Consider the following 21,106-nt stretch of genomic DNA (forward strand, 5'->3'; position numbering starts at 1 on the left):
GCCCGGGCCGCGCCGCGGGGGGAGGGGAGGGCGGGGAGGGGGAGGGGTGGGGTGGGGGTGGGGCAGGGACGGGCCCGGCCGCTCACATGCAAATGCCGCGGGGCCGGTGCGGCCCGGCGCCTCCGCGCCTCCGGGAGGCCGGGGCTGGAACAAAGCCCGAGCATTTCTATCGGTGAAAAGCCCGCATTCCTGGGCGGGGAGGCCGCGGGGGCGCCGGGCCCTCCCCATTCACACCCCGGACCACACAGGGAGCCTCTCGCGCCAAATGCTAGAAGGTTCGCTGCAGCTTTTCTTTTGGCCGGAGCGATGCATACGAAATGTAGATATTTCCCTAAACGCCGGCTTTGACATTTAATGCGATCCTAAGTAGTCTGAAATGTGGACGGGATTAGGCGGGGGCTTGGGGCCTACGGGGACACTTGGCCAAATCCTCCTAAATCCTCCAGGACGATTGTTTGTCACCGCACGGATCCCCTTTGCCCCAAATGAGGGGGCTAATGAACTCCGCTGCCCCTCCCGTGGCACCCCCACCCCTTCCCTAGAGCCGGTCTTCCTGCCTTGCTCTTCTCAGGGAGGAGGGAAGCCAAATGTGGCAACTGCTTGCTGGTTCTGCTTACTTGAGGCTGGGCCAGCTGAGTCTGGCCGGGCACCCACCCGTCCTGGGCCGCTACTTAAATCTCACCTGGTGAGGCTCAGAGGGACAAGGATGCAGACACCCTGCGAACCTTGGGTTATGTGAATAGGCCGCCTCCACCTTGAAAGAAGTGGGTCCTGGGACGCTGCCAGGCCTAGAAAGAAAAATCACCAAAAATTCTGTCCAGTGGCTTCTGTTCATCTGGAACAGTCCACACACTGTATCATGTACAGCCCTGTCTTCAAAGTACTCGCAGTCCTGGAGAGGGAAGAAAATATGTGACCAAGAACAACAGAGTGTGCCTGAAGGCTGGCTGGGCCACCATGGGGCTCAACACAAAGGCTCAGTAGCCCAGAACATATCCTTGGTAAGCATGGCTGGCATGAATGAAGACTTGGGGCTTAAGAGAAATGAGTCTCTTTGGGGGTTATGGCTGCAGACAGGCAGTGGGATGGCAAGGATGTTGACATGTCCAAACTGGAAAGGAGAAATTTCTGGGGAGTGGGAAGCAGTGATTCTTTTGGGGCAATGGCAGAGAATCCAGTTTGGCTGACAGCTGGGGTGGGAGGAAGAGGGGAGCAGGGAGCGTGAAGGGCCCTTGCAGGCGTTCCTGAAGGAATCAGGGGCAAGACCCAGCCCTGCCCTGTAGGCAATCACTGGCTGGGCTGAGGAGGGCCCTGAGGCAGGGAGGCCCATGAGCTCTCACCACCAGAGGCTAAGGGCCTGGGCAAGTTAGGTGAGGACGGATGAGAGCATGGGAGGCCAGTATTTACCGAACAACTACTACTACGCCCCGATACTGGTAGTAAAGACAAGACAACAGGCTCCAAATAGAGTCCCTTATGCTAAGCATCTCCCCACCAAACTGAGCCTCAACCAATTTACGCTTTTTGGGTCTCCCAAGAAATGGAATCTTAAACTAGTTAGTCAGGAATCACCTGACCAGCACTAGTTGAGTAATCTGCCTAATAGATCCCTTCTGTGCAATAACTTTTTTTTCCCCATCATAACTTCCTTGCTCCCATTCCATTCTGCCATCTTTTTTTTTTTTCTTCCATCTTTCATTTCATAAAACATGTCAGGACTCCTGTTAGACTGAATGATGCCAGATTCTAATCATTTTTGCTCAAATAAACTCTTCAAAAATTTTATTTATTTATTAAGGATTTTATTTATTTATTCATGAGAGACAGACAGAGAGAGAGAGAGAGAGGCAGAGACACAGGCAGAGGGAGAAGCAGGCTCCATGCAGGGAGCCCGATGTGGGACTCGATCCCAGGACCCCAAGATCATGCCCTGAGCCAAAGGCAGATGCTTAACTGCTGAGCCACCCAGGCGTCCCATCTTCAAAAATTTTAATGCCTGTTTATCTTTTAACATTGGACATACCCAGAGTGAAGAAGATCATTTATCTAAGGAGCCCCCCTACTCCTACCACCTACCTGCAAAGCTACTTCAATAACATAATGTGAAATGTTTCCTTAATAAAGCAGGAAACAGTTTTTTTTTTTTTTTAAGATTTTATTTATTTATTCATGACAGACACAGAGAGAGAGAAAGAGAGAGGCAGAGACACAGGCAGAGGGAGAAGCAGGCTCCATGCTGGGAGCCCGATGTGGGACTCGATCCTGGGACTCCAGGATCATGCCCTGGACCAAAGGCAGGCGCTAAACTGCTGGGCCACCCGGGCTGCCCAGGAAACAGTTTCCGCTCTGATATCCTTCGTATCACAGAGTAAAAATCATGGAGCTCCCATTTGGAATTCATGGCACTTCTAGCAATAGCAAGGGCCAGGCCCTCACAGCTAGTTCCAACTCAATGAGAAGGTACTGTTACATCCTCATTTTACAGATGAAAGTGCTGAGGCACAAAGCCCCAAAACGACCTGTTCCCCATCAAACTTAGCCCTGTGAAAGAACCATGATGTCAGAGTCTGGCTTTGGGTCCATGAGGTCATCATTCACTTTTCCCCAGAAGGTTTCCAAGAAGGGGCATAGAGCAGAGACTGAGAGTGGTAATACTCAGATGAAGGAAAGGTGCAGGATGCTGGGCTGAGCCGGTGGTAGACAACAGGAAGGGCAAAGGAACTCACTGACACTGTGAGTTCATCACCAGGAGCACTATGCAGTCATCACCTCGTTTTAATCTCACACTTGGGGCACCCTCATTTTCTGAACTGATTAAAAACCTCAAGAGATGGGATACCTGCTGGCTCAGTGGTTGAGCATCTGTGTTTGGCTCAGGTCATGATCCCCGAGTCCTGAGATTGAGTCCTGCATCAGGCTTTCCACAGGGGGCCTGCTTCTCCCTTTGCCTATGTCTCTGCCTGTGTCTCTCATGAAAAAATAAAATCTTAAAACAACAACAACAACAACTGAAGAGATTAACTCATTGGCTGGGTCATTTGGGTTGAGTAAAGGGCATAGCTCCAGCTAACAATCAGACAATGGAGTGTGAGTGGAGGAGAGATCAGGGTAGGTTATGAAAGGGTGGAAGGATTACAAGCTGTGGAGGGTGTGGAGTCCGTGCATAGGCAGGTGGAAGTGGGCCAGGGTGCCAGTCAAGGACTTGGTAGGGTGGAGCTCTGCAGGAGGCCAGGGGCATAATGCTCCAGCTCTTCTGAGGGTGAGTGCCTTAGTTTGGGGGCCATTTGCAATCACATTTTTTTTTTTTTAAGATTTTTATTTATTTATTCATGAGAGACAGAGAGAGAGAGGCAGAGACACAGGCAGAGGGAGAAGCAGGCTTCTTCCATGCAGGGATCACACCCCGACCTGAAGGCGGCGCTAAACCACTAAGCCACCTGGGCTGCCCTGCAATCACATTCTCATTGGGTCTGTGAATTTTGCCCCTTTTTGAAGCTGAATGCATAGCGGGGATTAAACAGAAGCTAATGAGGCACTTCTCAAAATTTACCACCTTGGGGGGCCTGGCTGGCTCGCTGCATAGAACATGCAACTCTTGATCTCAGGCTCAGGAGTTCAAACCCCATGATGGGTGTAGAGATTTCTTAAAAATATTTAAAAAAACAAAACAAAACACATACACCCCTAGCAAATAAGATTTAAGGTTTATGCCTACAACACCCACACCTGTTTACAGAAAACCATAGAATAAATTAAATCTTAAAGAAAAAAAAAGAAATTGGAGACACCTAGGAAAAACTTCAGGCAAGTGGGATTTTATTTTTATTTATTTATTTATTTATTTATTTATTTATTTATTTATTTATTATTTTTATAAAGATTTTATTCATTTGTTCATGAGAGACACACAGAGAGAGAGAGGCAGAGATACAGGCAGAGGGAGAAGCAGGCTCCATGCAGGGAGCCCAAAGCGGGACTCGATCCTGGGTCTCCAGGATCACGCCCTGGGCCGCAGGCGGCATTAAACCGCTGAGTCACCTGGGCTGCCCACCAGCGGGATTTTAAATCTTTTAGTACATTAGGATTACCTCACTTTTTTTTTTTTTTTAAAGAATTTATTTATTCATGAGACAGAGAGAGAGGCAGAGACGCAGGCAGAGGAAGAAGCAGGCTCCATGCAGGGAGCCCAATGCGGGACTCGATCCCAGGTCTCCAGGATCACGCCCTGAGCTGAAGTTGGCGCTAAACCGCTGAGCCACTGGGGCTGCCCAAGGATTACCTCACTTAATAAACGTGGCATTAACAAATTGGGGCAGGAGTGAGTGGGAAGGCAGCTTCCTAGCTGATGCCTGTCAGAACAGTCATGGGAATGAAGAGTATACATTGCATACGCTGGGGTCTGCGGAGGGCAGGCTGTGAGAGGCAGAGCTTAGCTGATGGAACTTTCATTTGACAACAAAGCATCAGAAAGAGTTCATAGGCTGGGAAAACACTTACCTGGCCTCCCCTCTAGATGTGCAGGGCTACCTTAGCAACTTTAGCCAACACTGTTGGTGACTTCTTTTACAGGCTTCTGTGCAGCTAAGGATGGCTACCTGACAAAGGAGATGTGAAGCTGGGAATTTCTGGGAAAACTTTGTTCCTGATCATTTCCAAGGAGGATGGGCTGCTTTTACCTCTTCTTGCCTTCAATGCACATGTAATGCTGGAACATCCTGTGACCAGGGACAAAAGCCCAAATGCTATGGACAGTGGCAAGGATAAAGGAAGCTGAGTCCCTGAGGGCATCACTGAACATTAGAACCAAGGCCAGCAACTGCCTATGCACCCACCTCTTAAGTGAGAGAAAAAACAATCTTCGTTGAAATCACGAACCCATTGTTTACTACTAGCAGCCAAATATAATATTTTTTTTAAAGATTTATTCATGAGAGACACAGAAAGAGAGAGAGAGGCAGAGACACAGGGAGAGGGAGAAGCAGGCTCCATGCACCGGGAGCCCGACGTGGGACTTGATCCAGGACTCCAGGATCACACCCTGAGCCTAAGGCAAATGCCCAAGCGCTGAGCCACCCAGGCGTCCCACTATTCCCACTTTTCCATCAACCAACCAGCAAGCAAGGAAAGTTCTCATTTCCTGAGATTTCTCCAAAGATATTTTGGCCTCAGGTACAATAAACAGGCCTTTATGACTTCACAATACCAAGACCTTGTGGGTCTGGTGACTCACTCTCCAGAAAACGCCCAGGATTGTAGCAATTCTGCTACCATCCTGCAGCACATGAGCGGGTCCCACAGTGCTGCTGCAAGTCTTGGACTTGGAAAAGCAGACTTGGACCACCACTAGGGAAGCTTAAGGATCATTCTCTCATCTGGAAACAGCTTTGAGAAGCCCACAGAAGCAAGGCCACTGCTTTTGGTATCTACCTGGAAAGAATTTACTGTGTAAAAACAAATTGTGGCTCTTAAGAGCAATAGAACCCCTATGTACCCACCCCTCCCATGTTTAACTGAAAAAAGAAACTTCCATCTACTCTGAATCCTCTGTGGGCAATGTCTAGTTGCAACCAAATACCCTGTTATAGTAGATATCCCTATCTAAAGTGATTTCAGCAACAGAATAAGATCAAAGGTAAATTATGTGCTTTGTTATCCACTTTCCTCTCCAGGCCAGAAAGTGAGGAAGCACTGAGATTCAGCTGGTGTGCCATACTTCCCTATCTAAATGTGGTCTCTAAACTAGGGAGCTGGAGAGATATAGACAACAAAGGATGCTCCTAAATAGCAAACTTTGATGGATCTACAAAACATGATCTCAACCAGGAGGTCACCCAATATTTCCTTCATTCTTTTCATTCATTCATTTTTTAAAAAAAAAAAAAATATATATATATTTTTTTTTTTTGAGAGAGAGAGAGAGAGAGAGCTTCAATCAGACTGAGATCCTGGCATTCTGAGATCGAGTCCTGCATTGGGTCCCTGCAGGGAGCCTGCTTCTCCTGCTGCCTATGTCTCTGCCACTCTGTCTCTCATGAATAAATAAATAAAATCTTAAAGAAAAAAAAAAAGTCTCGCGGGGGTTAGCAATGAGCCCTGAACTCCTTGGTAGCAGACTCTAGAACCAGTGCCTCTGCCTAGGGGTACAGGAGGATGAACATGGCCAGTGCCCTGAACCTGGTTTGTCTTCATCTATAATCTGGAAGCAGTAATTCCTATCAGACCAGTCATCTCTTCTTAAGCCAATGTTACTGGCCCTATGGGTTCTACTATGCATTTTCTGGTCCTTTTAGTTATAAGTAGGCAGAAAACACATCTACTTCCCCTTCTCTCTGCCCCTAGACGAGGTTCTGGATTGGCTACTCAACTGCTGACAGGTCTCTCATATTTTAAAACTTTAACACTAAACCTCAGAGGTTAAAATAGTCCAACAGTTGCAAGAAAGACAAAATGTACCATATGAGATTGTTCTGATAAGACCATGTTTTAATTGCCTATGACATGGATACAGCACATAATGGCTCAAAATGTAAGATTAAAGAAAAACATGAAAATGAGTTCGTGAATCCTTAATTTTAAGTAAGCTTCCAGCAAAAAAACCAAAAATAGGACCTCCCCCCAAAAGAACCCCGCCAAAAAAACAAAAAAGCAAAAACCAACCAAACAAAAAAAACCCACAGGGGTTAGAATCATTTTAAAATTGTATCTTCAAAACTAGCACCTTTCATCATCTGTCTTTTATTCATTTTGCTGTGATACAACTAAAAAGGCCCAAAAGTACTCCCCTCGGTCTCAAGTAACAGTTTTCTGAGAGCAAAAATGTCACTTTCTTTGTGCAGTGAAGGCTGGCATTTGGATGGGCTGGATCGGGTGGACAGGCTGGAACACTGGCTTCTTTCTCATTTCAGACAGTGTTTTCACTGCAGGGAGCAGCTGATTTCTTTTGATGATCTGTAAGGCCAGCTGGGTATTACCTATAAAAACAATTCCCATTAAAAAAAGGCATAAACAATACCACCACACACAAAGTAAGTCATCAGCATCATGAAACTAAGAGGTGGTAAGAGCAGTGGTCTGCAACCTTTGCTAGACACTGGAGCCACATCATGCCTCCATCCATCCCCAGAAATTCTTACTTAAGAGACCTGGGGTGTGACCTGGGCATAGGCATTTTCCAAAGCCCTAAGGTTTTTCTTAGATATAACCCAGCTTGCGAACTGGTCTCCAGGTAGACGGCATAGAAGAAGGGCGTGTGCGACCAATGCACTATCCCTAATCACACCTTTTATTTAGGAGGACAAGGCCAGCTGGGTACCAGGCACTTAACGCTATAAAAAAAACTATCAAAAGAGGGAACTATGTAAGGATCCCCATGATTCCAAAAGGAGGCATGATTTATTTTATTTTTTTATTTTTTTTAAAGATTTATTTATTTATCCATTCAGAGAGAGTGAGAGAGAGGCAGAGACAGGCAGAGGGAGAAGCAGGCTCCATGCAGGAAGCCCGATGTGGGACTTGATCCCCAGTCTCCAGGATCACACCCCAGGCTGCAGGTGGCACTAAACCGCTGCGCCACCAGGGCTGCCCAGGAAGCATGATTTAAAACTTTTTTTTAAAATTTAAAACTCTTGGGATCCCTGGGTGGCGCAGTGGTTTGGCGCTTGCCTTTGGCTCAGGGCGCGATCCTGGAGACCCGGGATCGAGTCCCACGTCGGGCTCCCGGTGCATGGAGCCTGCTTCTCCCTCTGCCTGTGTCTCTGCCTCTCACTCTGTCTCTCTGACTATCATAAATGAATAAAAAAAAGAAAAAAAAAATATTAAAAAAAAAAAAATTTAAAACTCTTAATATTTTAAAAGATTTCTTCCATTCGTGTCTCTTCTCTACTTCATTCTGTCTCTTACATAGGGCCCACAGTCTAATTTTTTCAGAAGCCACATCCTTAAAGGCTTTATGTGCCCCAAAGGTAGGACCTGGATTTAGGTCTGGATAACTGTCAGCAAGAACTGGTTTGCTGTAAAAGTCATTAATGACATTTCTATTCAAAATAATACAGTGTACAACTCTTAGCAACTGGCATTCGGACTCATGTTCTGTATTCAAGTCATTTGGCTGCCTAAGAGAAAGTTTAATTAGTAGGAATTAATTATAATTAGGTGTCAGAGTTAAGTAACCTCTACACCTAACACGGGGTTTGAACTCAAAACCCTGAGATCAAGAGCTGCATGCTCCTCCAACTGAGCCAGCCATCTCTGAAGGAATACAGTCCTAACTAGAGAGAATTACTTACCATTTTGCAGTTCAAGGTAGACTGCCAATAAGATGGCTTCAGGTGGCACCTCTTTAGGATGGATCATTGAAGCCGCCTTTGCTCAAAACAAAAAAAGACACCCATGAAAAACCATCAGCTTAAGACACAAACACCAAGTAATGCTGGGAGGCTGGGGTGAGGGTGGGGGAGTCTACCAATGACAAGTCAGCAGACTTACCTAAGCTCATTCCCACATGACCTCCTAGGAACTACTACCATTCTGTTCTGATGTCCCTCAACTACCTTTGTCCTCATCCCTACTGATTAAACTAGACGTGTACTTTTTTGTTAAATGATTCGTTATTTTCCTTTACCTAGTCCATGAATTCTTAATAGGGGAAAGCTTTTCTTCCCTCTTGGTTTTCACCTACTTGGGACTCTGCTTCCATGTCTTGGCTCTATTTGGTTTTAATTTATTTTTATTTTTATTTTTATTTATGATAGTCACACAGAGAGAGAGAGAGAGGCAGAGACACAGGCAGAGTGAGGAGCAGGCTCCATGCACCAGGAGCCCGACGTGGGATGCGATCCCGGGTCTCCAGGATCGCGCCCTGAGCCAAAGGCAGGCGCCAAACCGCTGCGCCACCCAGGGATCCCGTCTATTTGGTTTTGAGAAGGGTGATCAGACACTCCTGATTCTAAACTCCAGTCATTGGTCCAGGTCTCTTCACCACATGGTTACACTTATATTAAAACATGCATGTCCGGGATCCCTGGGTGGTGCAGCGGTTTGGTGCCTGCCTTTGGCCCGGGGCGCGATCCTGGAGACCCGGGATCGAATCCCACGTCGGGCTCCCTGCGTGGAGCCTGCTTCTCCCTCTGCCTGTGTCTCTGCCTCTCTCTCTCTCTGTGTGTGACTATCATGAATAAATAAATAAAATCTTTTAAAAAAAATGCACGTCCATTTGTTTTCCTAATAATGACTCAGTAGTGTGGGTCCCAAGTTCCCAACGTCAGCAATAAGAATTCAAACTTAAAAAAGAAAAAAAAGGGATCCCTGGGTGGCGCAGCGGTTTGGCACCTGCCCTTGGCCCAGGGCGCGATCCTGGAGACCCGGGATCGAATCCCACGTCGGGCTCCTGGTGCATGGAGCCTGCTTCTCCCTCTGCCTGTGTCTCTGCCTCTCTCTCTCTCTCTCTCTCTGTGACTATCATAAATAAATAAAAATTAAAATAAAATAAAATAAAATAAAAAGCACCACTAGACATGTTCACTATCTCCAGTCTTATGGACTGAAACAGTAAAAGTCTGTCAAATAAAATAATTTAATTGTTTAAGCAACATGCTGTTCTTTCCTGGATCTGAGAGTCACATCTCCAGCTAGCAGCTTCTGTCTGACCCAGTCCTGAGAAAAGCAGCCTGGCCTGCTCTGGTCAGCTGTGCCAAGATCATAGGGTTATTTCCTCAGTCTGGGCTCTGGGCTGCAGCCTTTTCCTGCCACCTTACTATCCCCTTGTATTCCCCCACCCAGTTTCAGGAGCTCTGGCTTCCAGGTTGTTCTGCTTTTTCCCTTCATCTTATCAGAAAATGTACTTGTAGAAACATTTATTAACCAGAGGTGGATGTGTGGGTAAGACAGGGACTCATCCTGATCATAAACAGGAATGCAAACAACAATAATCCAAATTTACCCAAATGCTAGAGAGGAGTGAAAGTACTGTGACTATGAGAGAGAAAAAGGTTTCTTTTGAATGGAGAGCTTCAGGGCAAAGGGCACCTGCCTTAGTCCTCTCAGGATAGACACTGGGTAGGCAGAAAATGGGGAGAAAGGCCTTGTATGCCAAGCTGTGAAGATGGAAGATGTCTAGGGGACCAGACGCTTGCTGCAGGGTCAATTCCCTGCAGCCTCAGAAGAGATTATGATGAGTGGGGACTCTTATCCAGGGCACACACTAAGTTCTTCATGCACGGAGCAGGGAGGCTTTTTTCCTCTTACCACGTCACTGAGGTATAATGACTCAGTTTAGAAAATGAGAGTTTACACTTCTAGGCCAAGCTTTATACAGGCAAGGTCATCTGTACAGCACTTCGTGGGTATTAAAATCTCCATTTTGCCTCCCAAGTGACTGGTTAACAGAGGTCATTTATTGTTCTTTGAGCTGACCAAAGTCTGCAGCTTTCCCTAAAATACAGGAATTCACAAGAGCAACTTTTTAAGACCTTTTTTTTTTTTAAAAAAGATTTTATTTATTTATTCATAGAGACAGAGAGAGAGAGAGGCAGAGACACAGGCAGAGACAGAAGCAGGCTCCATGCAGAGAGCCCGACGTGGGACTCAATCCAGGGTCTCCAGGATCACACCCTGGGCTGCAGGTGGCGCTAAACCGCTGCGGCACCGGGGCTGCCCAACTTTTTAAGACTTAATGGTGCTCTGCTTACTGGCTGTTCAGAATGGCTACTGATGGCTACTGGCGGGCAGACAACCTTGGAAACATCTCCGCGGAGCCCTTTCAAACTCTTCACGTCACTGTCCTGCCCTCCCAGGCAGGGCGGCCTCCCAACTAACAAAGGTCCAGCCACTGGATTAACCTAAAAACCAAGGGACCAAACAAAACAAAACCTCCTTCAGACCCTGAGTCAGGTCTGACCTCGTTTGTCTCTCCCAGCGTGGCAGCTGCCAGGGCCACCTGCTGTATGAGAACCTTGAGCTAGACTGTGCATCCTGTAAATTTAGATCAAAAGTCCTGTCTGCTGCAGTCAACTCCTTCCCAATCAACTTGTATAACTCAACCATACAAGTGAGATAACAGCAAGTATGTTTCCCTGGATAGTCCATCACTTAACATTTCTGATTTTGGATCAGAATGCCGACCAGATGCCACTAAGTTAACTAAATATCACTTGTGGTTATTTCCCACATGGTAAGATTCTTCACGGCTATACACAAGGTGGTCTTCATAGGAAGAACATTTCCAGAAGCCACTATCTCTCTTGAGAATAGGTTTAATTTCAATTTCAACTACTGTGACAAGTGTACAGGGACACGGACTCTCTCCTGTGCTGCTGGTGAATCTATCATTTGGCACAAACTTTCCATATTAGAAGACTTAAACCTACAGATGCTCAGGAGACCTACTGATGATGTGCCATTTCAGTGGTAGGATTCAGAGGTGTATTTTATTTCTATGTTGCCAGTGGCTTTCTTTAGTGTACGTGGAGTTTCTTTGGCACCAACTTTCTTCTGAAGTCTCCCGTTTTAGTGCTCCAGCCACACAGTACTTATCCTGCTATCCCATAACCAATGTTGGTTGCTTCTAGCTTTTATACGCACATACACAATTTTAAAGGAAAGGTATTAAATCTTGGTCTTTTCACTTAATATGTCTTGGATATCCTATTGTAATACAGAGTTTACAGCTGCACTGTGTTAGGCTGTATGGATGCACCATTATTTAAGTGAGCCCTCATTTAGATGGTTTCCAATCTTCTGAAATTCTAATTATTTTTTTAAAAGATTTTACTTATTTATTGACAGAGAGAAAGAGAGCACAAACAGGGGGAACAACAGAGGGAGAGGAGAAGTAGACTCTCCTCAAGCAGGGGCCCAATGTGGGGCTCGATCCCAGGACCTTGGGATCATGACCTAAATCAAAGGCAGACACTTAACTGACTGAGCCACCCAGGCACCTCTAAAATTTTAATTATTAAAACCTTTGGGGAAAACCCTTCATTAAGTGTCTAGATTCATTTGTAATAGCTGATCAGTTGTTTGCCTTACATGACTATTTTTAAGCTTGGAAAAGTAATACTCCAATTTTTAACAAGCTGACCAGAGCCTCAAACAAAATAACAAAAGCTGCCGTTTGCTGGCTGCTTAACAAGAGGGCTTGGCCCCGCCACCTCCAGCCTCACCTGATGGAGACACTTTCGAGCTTTGTCATATTCACTCCTCAGGCAGTAGGCGCTGCCAAGATTAAACAGCATCACGGTTCTGGCAGAGGTGACGGAACTGGGGTAGCACTGAGGGGCCCGCTTCCCAGCTGGGGAAAAAGAGCATGGACCCTGGTGAAGAGGCCGGGTCAAGGGCAAGAGGGGAAACCCAATCCACCACCCCAGCAGCTGCTCAGAATAAAGCACAGTGCTACTTCTTAGGCTGCCGAACGAAGGACACATCACAGAAGGCTTGAGTCTACATCTATGGGATGCAAACCAGGCTACTTTAAGTATTTACAAAACTTCTTACTCACAGGATTCCATTGCTTCATTTTCACCTTTGTCTGATCCTATAAAAACATGAAAATAAACCTGAGGAAGAAGGACAACAGAGTATATTTTCTAGAAACCTAATTTTTTCTTTTTATTTATTTTTTTACTAAATGAAAATCTAGTATCAAAGCGATCTGTCACAGTGTTTACTATTCATGCAGTGTTAGTTCTATTAGAAGATATCAGAAGGTACCACCCACCACCTCCCCATGCCTTCATAATAATACTGAACAAGGTGAATGCCAGTCTCCCTTCCTTAAAAACTGAACCATGATTTAAAACTGACTTCTGAATGCTTATTTCTACTTTCCTCTGACTGCAGATTCCCTTCAAGGAGAAATATACAGTATGAGAATCAAATTTTTCTAACATTATCACAACCTTTCAAAAGTGACAATTTATTATTTATTTAAAAGTCTTTCTTTGGGGATCCTTGGGTGGCTCAGCGGTCTAGCGCCTGCTTTTGCCCCAGGGTGTGATCCTGAAGTCCCGGGATGGAGTCCCACATCGGGCTCCCTGCATGGAGCCTGCTTCTCCCTCTGCCTGCATCTCTGCCTCTCTCCCTCTCTCTCTGTGTCTCTCTCATGAATTAATAAATAAAATCTTTAAAAAAAATAAAAAATAAATAAAAAAATAATTCTTTTTTCTTTCATTTTTAAAAGATTTTATTTATTGAGGGCAGCCCGGTGACTCAGAGGTTTAGCACTGCCTTCAGCCCAGGGTGTGATCCTGGAGACCTGGGATCAAGTCCCATGTCGGGCTCCCTGCATGTAGCCTGCTTCTTCCTCTGCCTGTGTCTCTGCCTCTCTCTCTCTCTCTCTCTCTCTCTCTCTGTCTCTCTCATTGGGCGCCTGGGTGGCTCAGTGGTTGAGTGTCTGCCTTTGGCTCAGGTCATGATTCCAGGATCCTGGGATTGAGGTCCACGTCGGGCTCCCCACAGGGAGCCTGCTTTTCCCTCTGCTTACCTCCCTGCCTCTCATTCTGTGTTTCTCATGAATAAATACATAAAATCTAAAAAAAAAATTATGTATTTGAGAGAGAGATAGCAAGCGAGAGACAGAGCACACCGGTGCCCACAGCAGGCAGAGGGCGACAAAGAAGCAGGGTCCCTGCTGAGCAAGGAGCATGATGCAGGGCTCCATCCCAGGACCCCGGGATCATGACCTGAGCTGAAAGTAGACATTTACCTAACTGAGCCAACCAGGTGTCCCTTTCTTTTTCTTTCTTTCTTTTTTCTTTTAGGTAAGTCATCTCTACAACCAACGTGGGGCTTGAACTCATGACCCTGAGATCAGAGTTGCATGCTCTTCAAACTGAGCCAGCCAGGTGCCCCTCTAGAGTGAGCACTTAGACCATGTGATAATCAACTCTTATGTCTACTCAGAAAACAATTACTACAAAATATGTACAGCTAAAAATGTAGAAAGCCAACCTAAAACTTCTTTCCCTTGACAACTATGCCTTTAAATCTCTACACATCCAGGAAAGCAGTGGAAATGGTGACTTGTTCTGATCAAATGTATCCTCACTAACCTTGGTCCTGCTCATTTGAAGAGATCCCTAAGGAAACATCAGTGACATTCTCCGGGTTCAAGTGAGTAATGGCATCAGATATTCTGTCCAGAGAGATGAGGGCTTCTGCAGCATATAAATGGCCCAAAAACCTAAGATGATAAGAAAAGATTCCAAAACAGGTAGTAGGTTATCACAAAAAACCCAATGTATAACAAGATTTGGTGTACACATGCTCACATATTTCATATATTTGAATTGAAATAAAAGTTTACAAATGGATCAATTAAAGGTCACTTAAAAAAATAAATAGGGCAGCCCCCATGGCGCAGCGGTTTAGCGCTGCCTGCAGCCTGGGGTGTGATCCTGGAGGCCTGGGATCGAGTCCCACGTCAGGCTCCCTGCATGGAGCCTGCTTCTCCCTCTGCTTGTGTCTCTGCCTCTCTCTCACTCTCTATCTGTGTGTGTGTATCTCTATGAATAAATAAATAAAATCATAAATAAATAAAATAATAAATAAATAAATAAATAAATAAATAAATAAATAAATAAAGGTCACTTGAATCTTATCTCTATAAAAATATCTTAAAATATACAATAATTTTTATATAGCTAAGCTGGAACACGTATCAAGAAAAAAGTTCAAAATTGGCAAATTTACTGTTCCGTTTATGCAGAAAATAACATTAACATAAGAAGGGAATGAAGTTCTAAAATAAGAGGCAGGTCCAAGGATGAATCCTCCAGTCTCTGCTGCTGGAAAAATCAAAAGACACCAGAGTACCAGACTGGACTGGTAACAGATTTGGGACAGATCAACTTTACTTCTATCCCAAAGATTCCCTGCTTTTCAAATAATCTTTTTTATGCCCATTGATGTTTTAGGACAGATATGCATCCTCCTGGCTTATAATAGCCTGCTTCTTCAGGTCTTTTACTTACAGGCCATGTTTCTCTATGATCACTTGATAGATTTTTCAAAATTAAAACAGAATGAGATATATATACCTTTGCTGAAAATCTTAATGACTTTTCCTACCTGAGAACAAAACAAAACTTCTATTTACAGTTTTCCACATTTGGTCCCACTTTTCTATATCTAGTCAATATTCCTACCCCCTCAAAAAAAAAAAAAAAAAATTCCTACCCCCTCAAAAATTGCTCTGATCCTACCAGACAGTGTCCCGGGCAGGGTACACCTGCTGCTCCCCCGGGGCCTGGCTTTCTGGAGCAAGCCTGGTTTCATCTCCACAAGTCAAAATCTACTCTAAGATTTTATTTTCAAGTAATCTCTATACTCCTTGGGGCATGGGAACCAGGGCAGCCTGGGTGGCTCAGCAGTTTAGTGCCTGCTTTTGGCACAGGGCGTGATCCTGGAGACATGGGATCGAGTCCCATGTCAGGCTCCCTGCGTGGAGCCTGCTTCTCTCTCTGTCACCCCCCCCCCCCACCTCTCTGCGTCTCTCATGAATAAATAAAAAAGAAAAAGAAAAAAGAAAATAACTGAGCCAGTTAGGCATCCTCTAGTCCTCCTTTTAAATGGCCAGCTAGGTCTCACCTGCCCCAACTGAATCTGTCCCCATGAATCTCAAATCCTCAAATTTTAGGCTTTCTTTTCTTTTCTTTTTTCTTTTCTTTTCTTTCTTTCCTTTCCTTTTCTTTCTTTTCTTCTTTCTTTCTTTCTCTCTTCTTTTTTCTTTCTTTCTTTCTTTCTTTCTTTCTTTCTTTCTTTCTTTCTTTCTTTCTTTCTTTTTCTTTCTTTCTCTCTCTCTCTCTCTCTCTTTCCTTCTTTCTCTTTCTTTCTTTAAAAGATTTTATTTATTTATTCATGACAGACACAGAGAAAGAGAGGCAGAGACACAAGCAGAGGGAGAAACAGGCTCCACGCAGGGAGCCCGACATGGGACTCGATCCCAGGTCTCCAGGATCACACCCCAGGTTGAAGGCGGGCACTAAACTGCTGGGCCACCGGGGCTCCCCTTTTGGCTCTTTTCAATATGACTTTTTAAGGGATTTATAAACACTCAAGGGCTCTTTAATTCTTTTTTTTTTTTTTTTAAGATTTTATTTATTTATTCACGAGAGACACACAGACCGAGAGAGGCAGAGACACAGGCAGAGGGAAAAGCAGGCTCCATGCAGGGAGCCCGACGTGGGACTCGATCCTGGGTCTCCAGGATCACACCCTGGGCTGAAGGCAGCGCTAAACTGCTGAGCCACCTGGGGCTGCCCAGGCTCTTTAATTCTTAAGCAATTTCTTTTAACTACCAGGGGCTGCAATGATCTTTTATTTTGCTTGTCCACCAAATACCCTAACAGAAATGACAAGTTTTTAAAAAATCAGTAACTTTAATTATGAGAAAATATAATTTAAAAATTTAATTAAAGTAGTATCCACAAGCCAGTAACACATAAATTAAAAGCCAAACACATACATTCAAAGAACTACTTCAAAAACAGATCACTTAGGGATCCCTGGGTGGCGCAGTAGTTTGGCGCCTGCCTTTGGCCCAGGGCACGATCCTGGAGACCCGGGATCGAATCCCACATCGGGCTCCCGATGCATGGAGCCTGCTTCTCCCTCTGCCTGTGTCTCTGCCTCTCTCTCTCTCTCTCTCTGTGACTATCATAAGTAAATAAAAATTTAAAAAAAAACAAAACAAAAAAAACAAAAACAGATCACTTAAAAGGAAAAAAAGTAATTTTACTTTGGAGATTATAGCTTATATACTCACAGGATGAATGAAAAAACAACTGTCCTAACGTTATACAGAGTATTTGTAGTGTTGAATAAAATTTCTAGCATGGGCATCATACAAAGACTCAAAGAATGCTGCATCTCATTCAGTCCCCATAAAAGGAAAGACATGCTTTAGCAGATTGTAGAATGACAATGTTACTAATCTGAAGTTTGAATAAAATTCCTATAGTCTCAATTCTTATTTGTCTATTTAAATTGCATTCCTTGAAGCAGATCTATCATGCTGACTAAAGTCCTTTTTCTGTGGGTCTTCTTCCTGAGGACTGACCTTATTTTTGGGACTAATATGCGAAAACACACTCCAGTCTGGCCTAGTAGTGGACACTAGAGAGTGCAAAGTTGCTACCTCCTGATGCTCAGTAGAGTGAACACTATTTCCCTGAATCTCTGAGGTACAGCAAGGCTAAAGAGCCTAACACAGACCTACCAAATTAATGTTTCAATTAGTTGTTGCTTTGTCTAGATAATATATCCCACTGGGGGAGTAGCAGCAATATGCACCACAAACTAACTGAAAACCTCCAAACAAAACGAACCCGGGACACACAGGGCAAGTCACACTTACTTAAGCGATCCTGACAGCTTGGGCTGCTGAAGAAGTTTATCTGCATGATTCAAAGCCATAAGGTTATCACCCAAAGCCAGAGCCACGTAAGCACTACAGGCAAGTATGGAGCATCTGGAACACAAAAGGGAAGGGTTGAAAACTTGAATTACAAAATGGACAATGGTTGTATCTGCTACTAAATAGTAAAGAATGTCCTAATTATAGCTGTGACAATCTGGACACTGGAAAAGAAGAGAGGAAGCCACAATAGTAATGGTAAGAATTAGGATGACATAGAACTACCATTTGAGGCACAGTGTGGCTATTTGCCTAAACCATCTTTAGCTTCCATCCAACTCACCCCCATCTCCAACAAAACCAAAAGGAGTTACAATATATACTTAGCCTATAAAAAAAAAATAACATAGTTAATGGCCTAGTGAGAATTTACTTCCCACAGAACATTTAACACCCTAGAAATAAAGCTACAGAGGCAGATATTCTTTCAAACTCATTTCACTAAGAAACACAATTTACTCATTAAAAAATCCATTTAGCTTACTGTAAAGTGTTCTTCTCTGAACCTGTTAAGTCTATAGTTCTTAAGCAACAGTATCAAGAGTAACTAAAAGAATTTCATTCATATGGGTACTATCACCCTAAATGAATATTCAAGAAAGAAACAAGGCTGAATAAATACATGTGAAGGTAAAAAAAAATTAAGTTATATTGACTTTGCTAAGGTGGGCTAGAAAGCTAAATTTCTGCTTGGTTTTCTACTTAACGGGCAGCTCATTTAAAACAGGCCCGTGCCTACGTCTTGGTGTCTTGAACTGTTTAGTGTAAGATGTCGAAAGACTTTTCTGTCGGATTGTCTCGGAGGTATAGCAGATCATTGGTTCAGAGGGAGGCAAGTCTGCTTCAAGGTTGTGAAGACTATTGACTGGCTTCTCTTGAATATTTTTAACTGAATTGGCATTTTCAGTAATAACTGCAATTTCTTTTCAAAGCATTTTATAGAGGGGCTCTTAATTTTCTACCATTAGTATATATATCTTTTTATTAAAGGAAAAAGAATGTTCCAAGAATAATAAAGAATAAAGAAAAAAAAAAAACAGGTCTTGCAAAAGACTTGACACTAATAGATCACCTGAATGTTAAACAACTGCTCCAAAAAGCAATCTTAAAATAAACCTCTGTCAAATAGAAATGAGGTCTGAATGGCCAACCGCAAATGACCCAACTTAGATACAGGGTTTTGAGTTATGTTTACAAATTACAGTACATATGTGTATCATTAAGTGCATTCGGGTTGTAATTTCATTCTAAGGAAGAATGCAACTTCCATAGCACTGCAGTTTTCTAATAATCTGAAATTCTTATAGAAATGGCCCTTCTAAAAGCGCAGCTAGGCAAATCCAGAAGTAGCTTGCTGTATACTCTTCACTGAATGAGTTCTGGTTGTTGGGACCTTGGAAACTTGGGATTGTTGGGATCTGGGTTGTTGTTGGGATCTACACAGAAAAGTAGACTGGCCAGGGAGGAGACACAAGGAAATTTAGATTTATGGCCTCAGGCTATAATTGTAGGTGCTGAAAGGGTGCCTAATGTGGTCCCTTGTTTTAGGAAGGTAGAGACTGAAACCCAAAAGTATTATAAATATATTCTGTAGCTTAGAGTATGTGATTAGAGTTAGGTCTAACATTTAACATCATGGACTCTGAATTCACTGCCCTTCCCATCCTATTACTTCACTATCAGTTCACAAGACTGCCTGAAAATAAAGTAGAAAGAAAAGATTGTTGTAGTTTTTCTAATGCGTATGTAACTGTGTATACAACTGTAGGTACTCAAGCTTGCCTCTTCATTTATTTATTTATTTATATTTTTTTATTAAGTTTTTTTTTTTTTTTTTTATGATAGTCACACCCACAGAGAGAGAGAGAGGCAGAGACATAGGCAGAGGGAGAAGCAGGCTCCATGCACTGGCAGCCCGACGTGGGATTCGATCCCGGGTCTCCAAGATCGCGCCCTGGGCCAAAGGCAGGCGCCAAACCGCTGCGCCACCCAGGGATCCCTCTTCATTTATTTTTTAAAAAAGGTTTTATTTATATATTCATGAGAGAGAGAGAGAGAGAGAGAGAGAGAGAGAGAGAGAGGGGCAGACACACAGGCAGAGGGAGAAGCAGGCTCCATGCAGGGAGCCTGATGTAGGACTTGATCCCGGGACTCCAGGACCACACCCTGGGCCAAAGGCAGGCGCTAAACCGCCGAGCCACCCAGGGATCCCTTGTCTCTTTATTTTTAAAAAAGATTTCACTTATTTGAGAGAGGGAGCATAAGCAGAGAGAACAGAGAGCAGGGAGAAGCAGACTCCCCTGAGTAGGGAGCCTGATGTGGGGCTCGATCCCAGGACCCTGAGATCATGGCCTGAGCTGAAGGCAGATGCTTAACTGACTGAGTCACCCAGGTGCCCCATGCTTGTTTCTTTAAAAGGGAAGAAAACAGAATGTAATCCAAACAAAGTTTAAATTTTCTTACGAAGCCTAGAATTTAAAATCTGAACCCTGTTCACAGGAGTAAGAGCCGGCAAGCAAGGTCCTTCTCAAAGGGATTTTTTTGAGAAAAAAATCTGGGCTGCCCTGTGGCCACAACCTCTGGGGAGCATCCTCTCTGATGGAATAAGCAAGGGCCCAAAGATGGAAGGCACTGACTAGTTAGCTCCTTTGTGCAGAAGCTCCTCAGGGCTTACTCTGTGTTGTGAGATTAGGATCACTTAATTTCCTCTTTTGGCTTATTTGTACTATGTTAAAATGGCCATGAACACCCATTCATCAGGCAGGTGTGTACTGCTTATGAAGAAAAGGACTTTTTTTTTTTTTTTTTTTTAAGAAAAGGACTTTTAAGGCCTAGGTCTACAGAGGCCCAAGACCACTATCAGCCTGGGACCCATATGAATGAAACTCAAAGTGTATTTATTTATTTGTTTGGTAAAGATTTTATTTATTTATTCATGAGACACACACACACAGAGAGAGAGAGAGAGAGAGAGAGGCAGAGACACAGGCAGAGAGAGAAGCAGGCTCCATGCAGGGAGCCCGACGTGGGACTTGATCCCAGGTCTCTGGGATCACACCCATGGGCTGAAGGTGGCGCTAAACCGCTGGGCCACCAGTGCTGCTCGAAAATCATAAAGTTTAATATCTGTTTTCATCTGTGATGTGGCCAAAGGTCAGGGCAAAATATAAGCCCCTTAAAAGCAGAAGCTTTGTGTTTCCTACACAAAGACAAGAGCAATTCCTCAGCATTTGTGCAGTAGGTATTACACAGGTCATCACTGAAGACCACAGCTCTGGATACCTTTTCACTCACTGCTCCAGGCACCCAGACCTCCACCTGTCTCAATGGTGAAGCTACCTCCTTCCCAGCTCCCACAGACAGGAGAGTCATCCTGCATGCTTTGGGGCCTATCATCTAGGACTGCCGCACGTCAGGCAGGCTCGCTGGGAAAAGCCTGCCCTGGCCTCTCCCGACAGTAGGGGGCTATTACTGCTCCAGCCCACTGTCAAGCCCACTTTGGGTCCAGAAATCAGTCATGTAAGATTGCAGCAGGTTCCTGTTATCCAGGAAGTCCAAACTACAGTTACGTACCAGGTAAAAATTTGTTTTCTTCAGCTTTTACCTCTTTTCCCAGAAGATATCATATCAAATCACAACAGTATAGAAGATTCTAATAATAATCTTTCTTTGCAAAAATATTTAAGTATGTGAATG

General features: G+C 44.2%; 1 protein-coding gene across 6 annotated transcripts in view; it reads right to left on the minus strand.

Moving 5' to 3' along the window:
- Positions 1-6,462: 6,462 nt before the first annotated feature.
- Positions 6,463-21,106, minus strand: part of CNOT10 (CCR4-NOT transcription complex subunit 10) — a 76,268-nt gene continuing 61,624 nt past the window's right edge. For 5 of the 6 annotated variants that reach the window (XM_041734458.1, XM_041734459.1, XM_041734456.1 and 2 more), the window contains 6 exons: positions 17,351-17,464; positions 14,046-14,176; positions 12,494-12,529; positions 12,159-12,286; positions 8,286-8,361; positions 6,463-6,971 (listed from right to left, as the gene is read on the minus strand). In XM_041734458.1, coding sequence (XP_041590392.1) covers positions 6,820-6,971; positions 8,286-8,361; positions 12,159-12,286; positions 12,494-12,529; positions 14,046-14,176; positions 17,351-17,464 — 637 coding nt within the window. In that variant the 3' untranslated portion in view covers positions 6,463-6,819. Of the gene's footprint in view, positions 6,972-8,285; positions 8,362-10,511; positions 10,836-12,158; positions 12,287-12,493; positions 12,530-14,045; positions 14,177-17,350; positions 17,465-21,106 lie in introns of those variants that run through there. The other variant, XM_041734457.1, reaches the window with a different exon arrangement.

The sequence above is a fragment of the Vulpes lagopus genome, chromosome 19 (genome assembly GCF_018345385.1).
Source record: "Vulpes lagopus strain Blue_001 chromosome 19, ASM1834538v1, whole genome shotgun sequence".
NCBI classification, from domain to species: Eukaryota; Metazoa; Chordata; class Mammalia; order Carnivora; family Canidae; genus Vulpes; species Vulpes lagopus.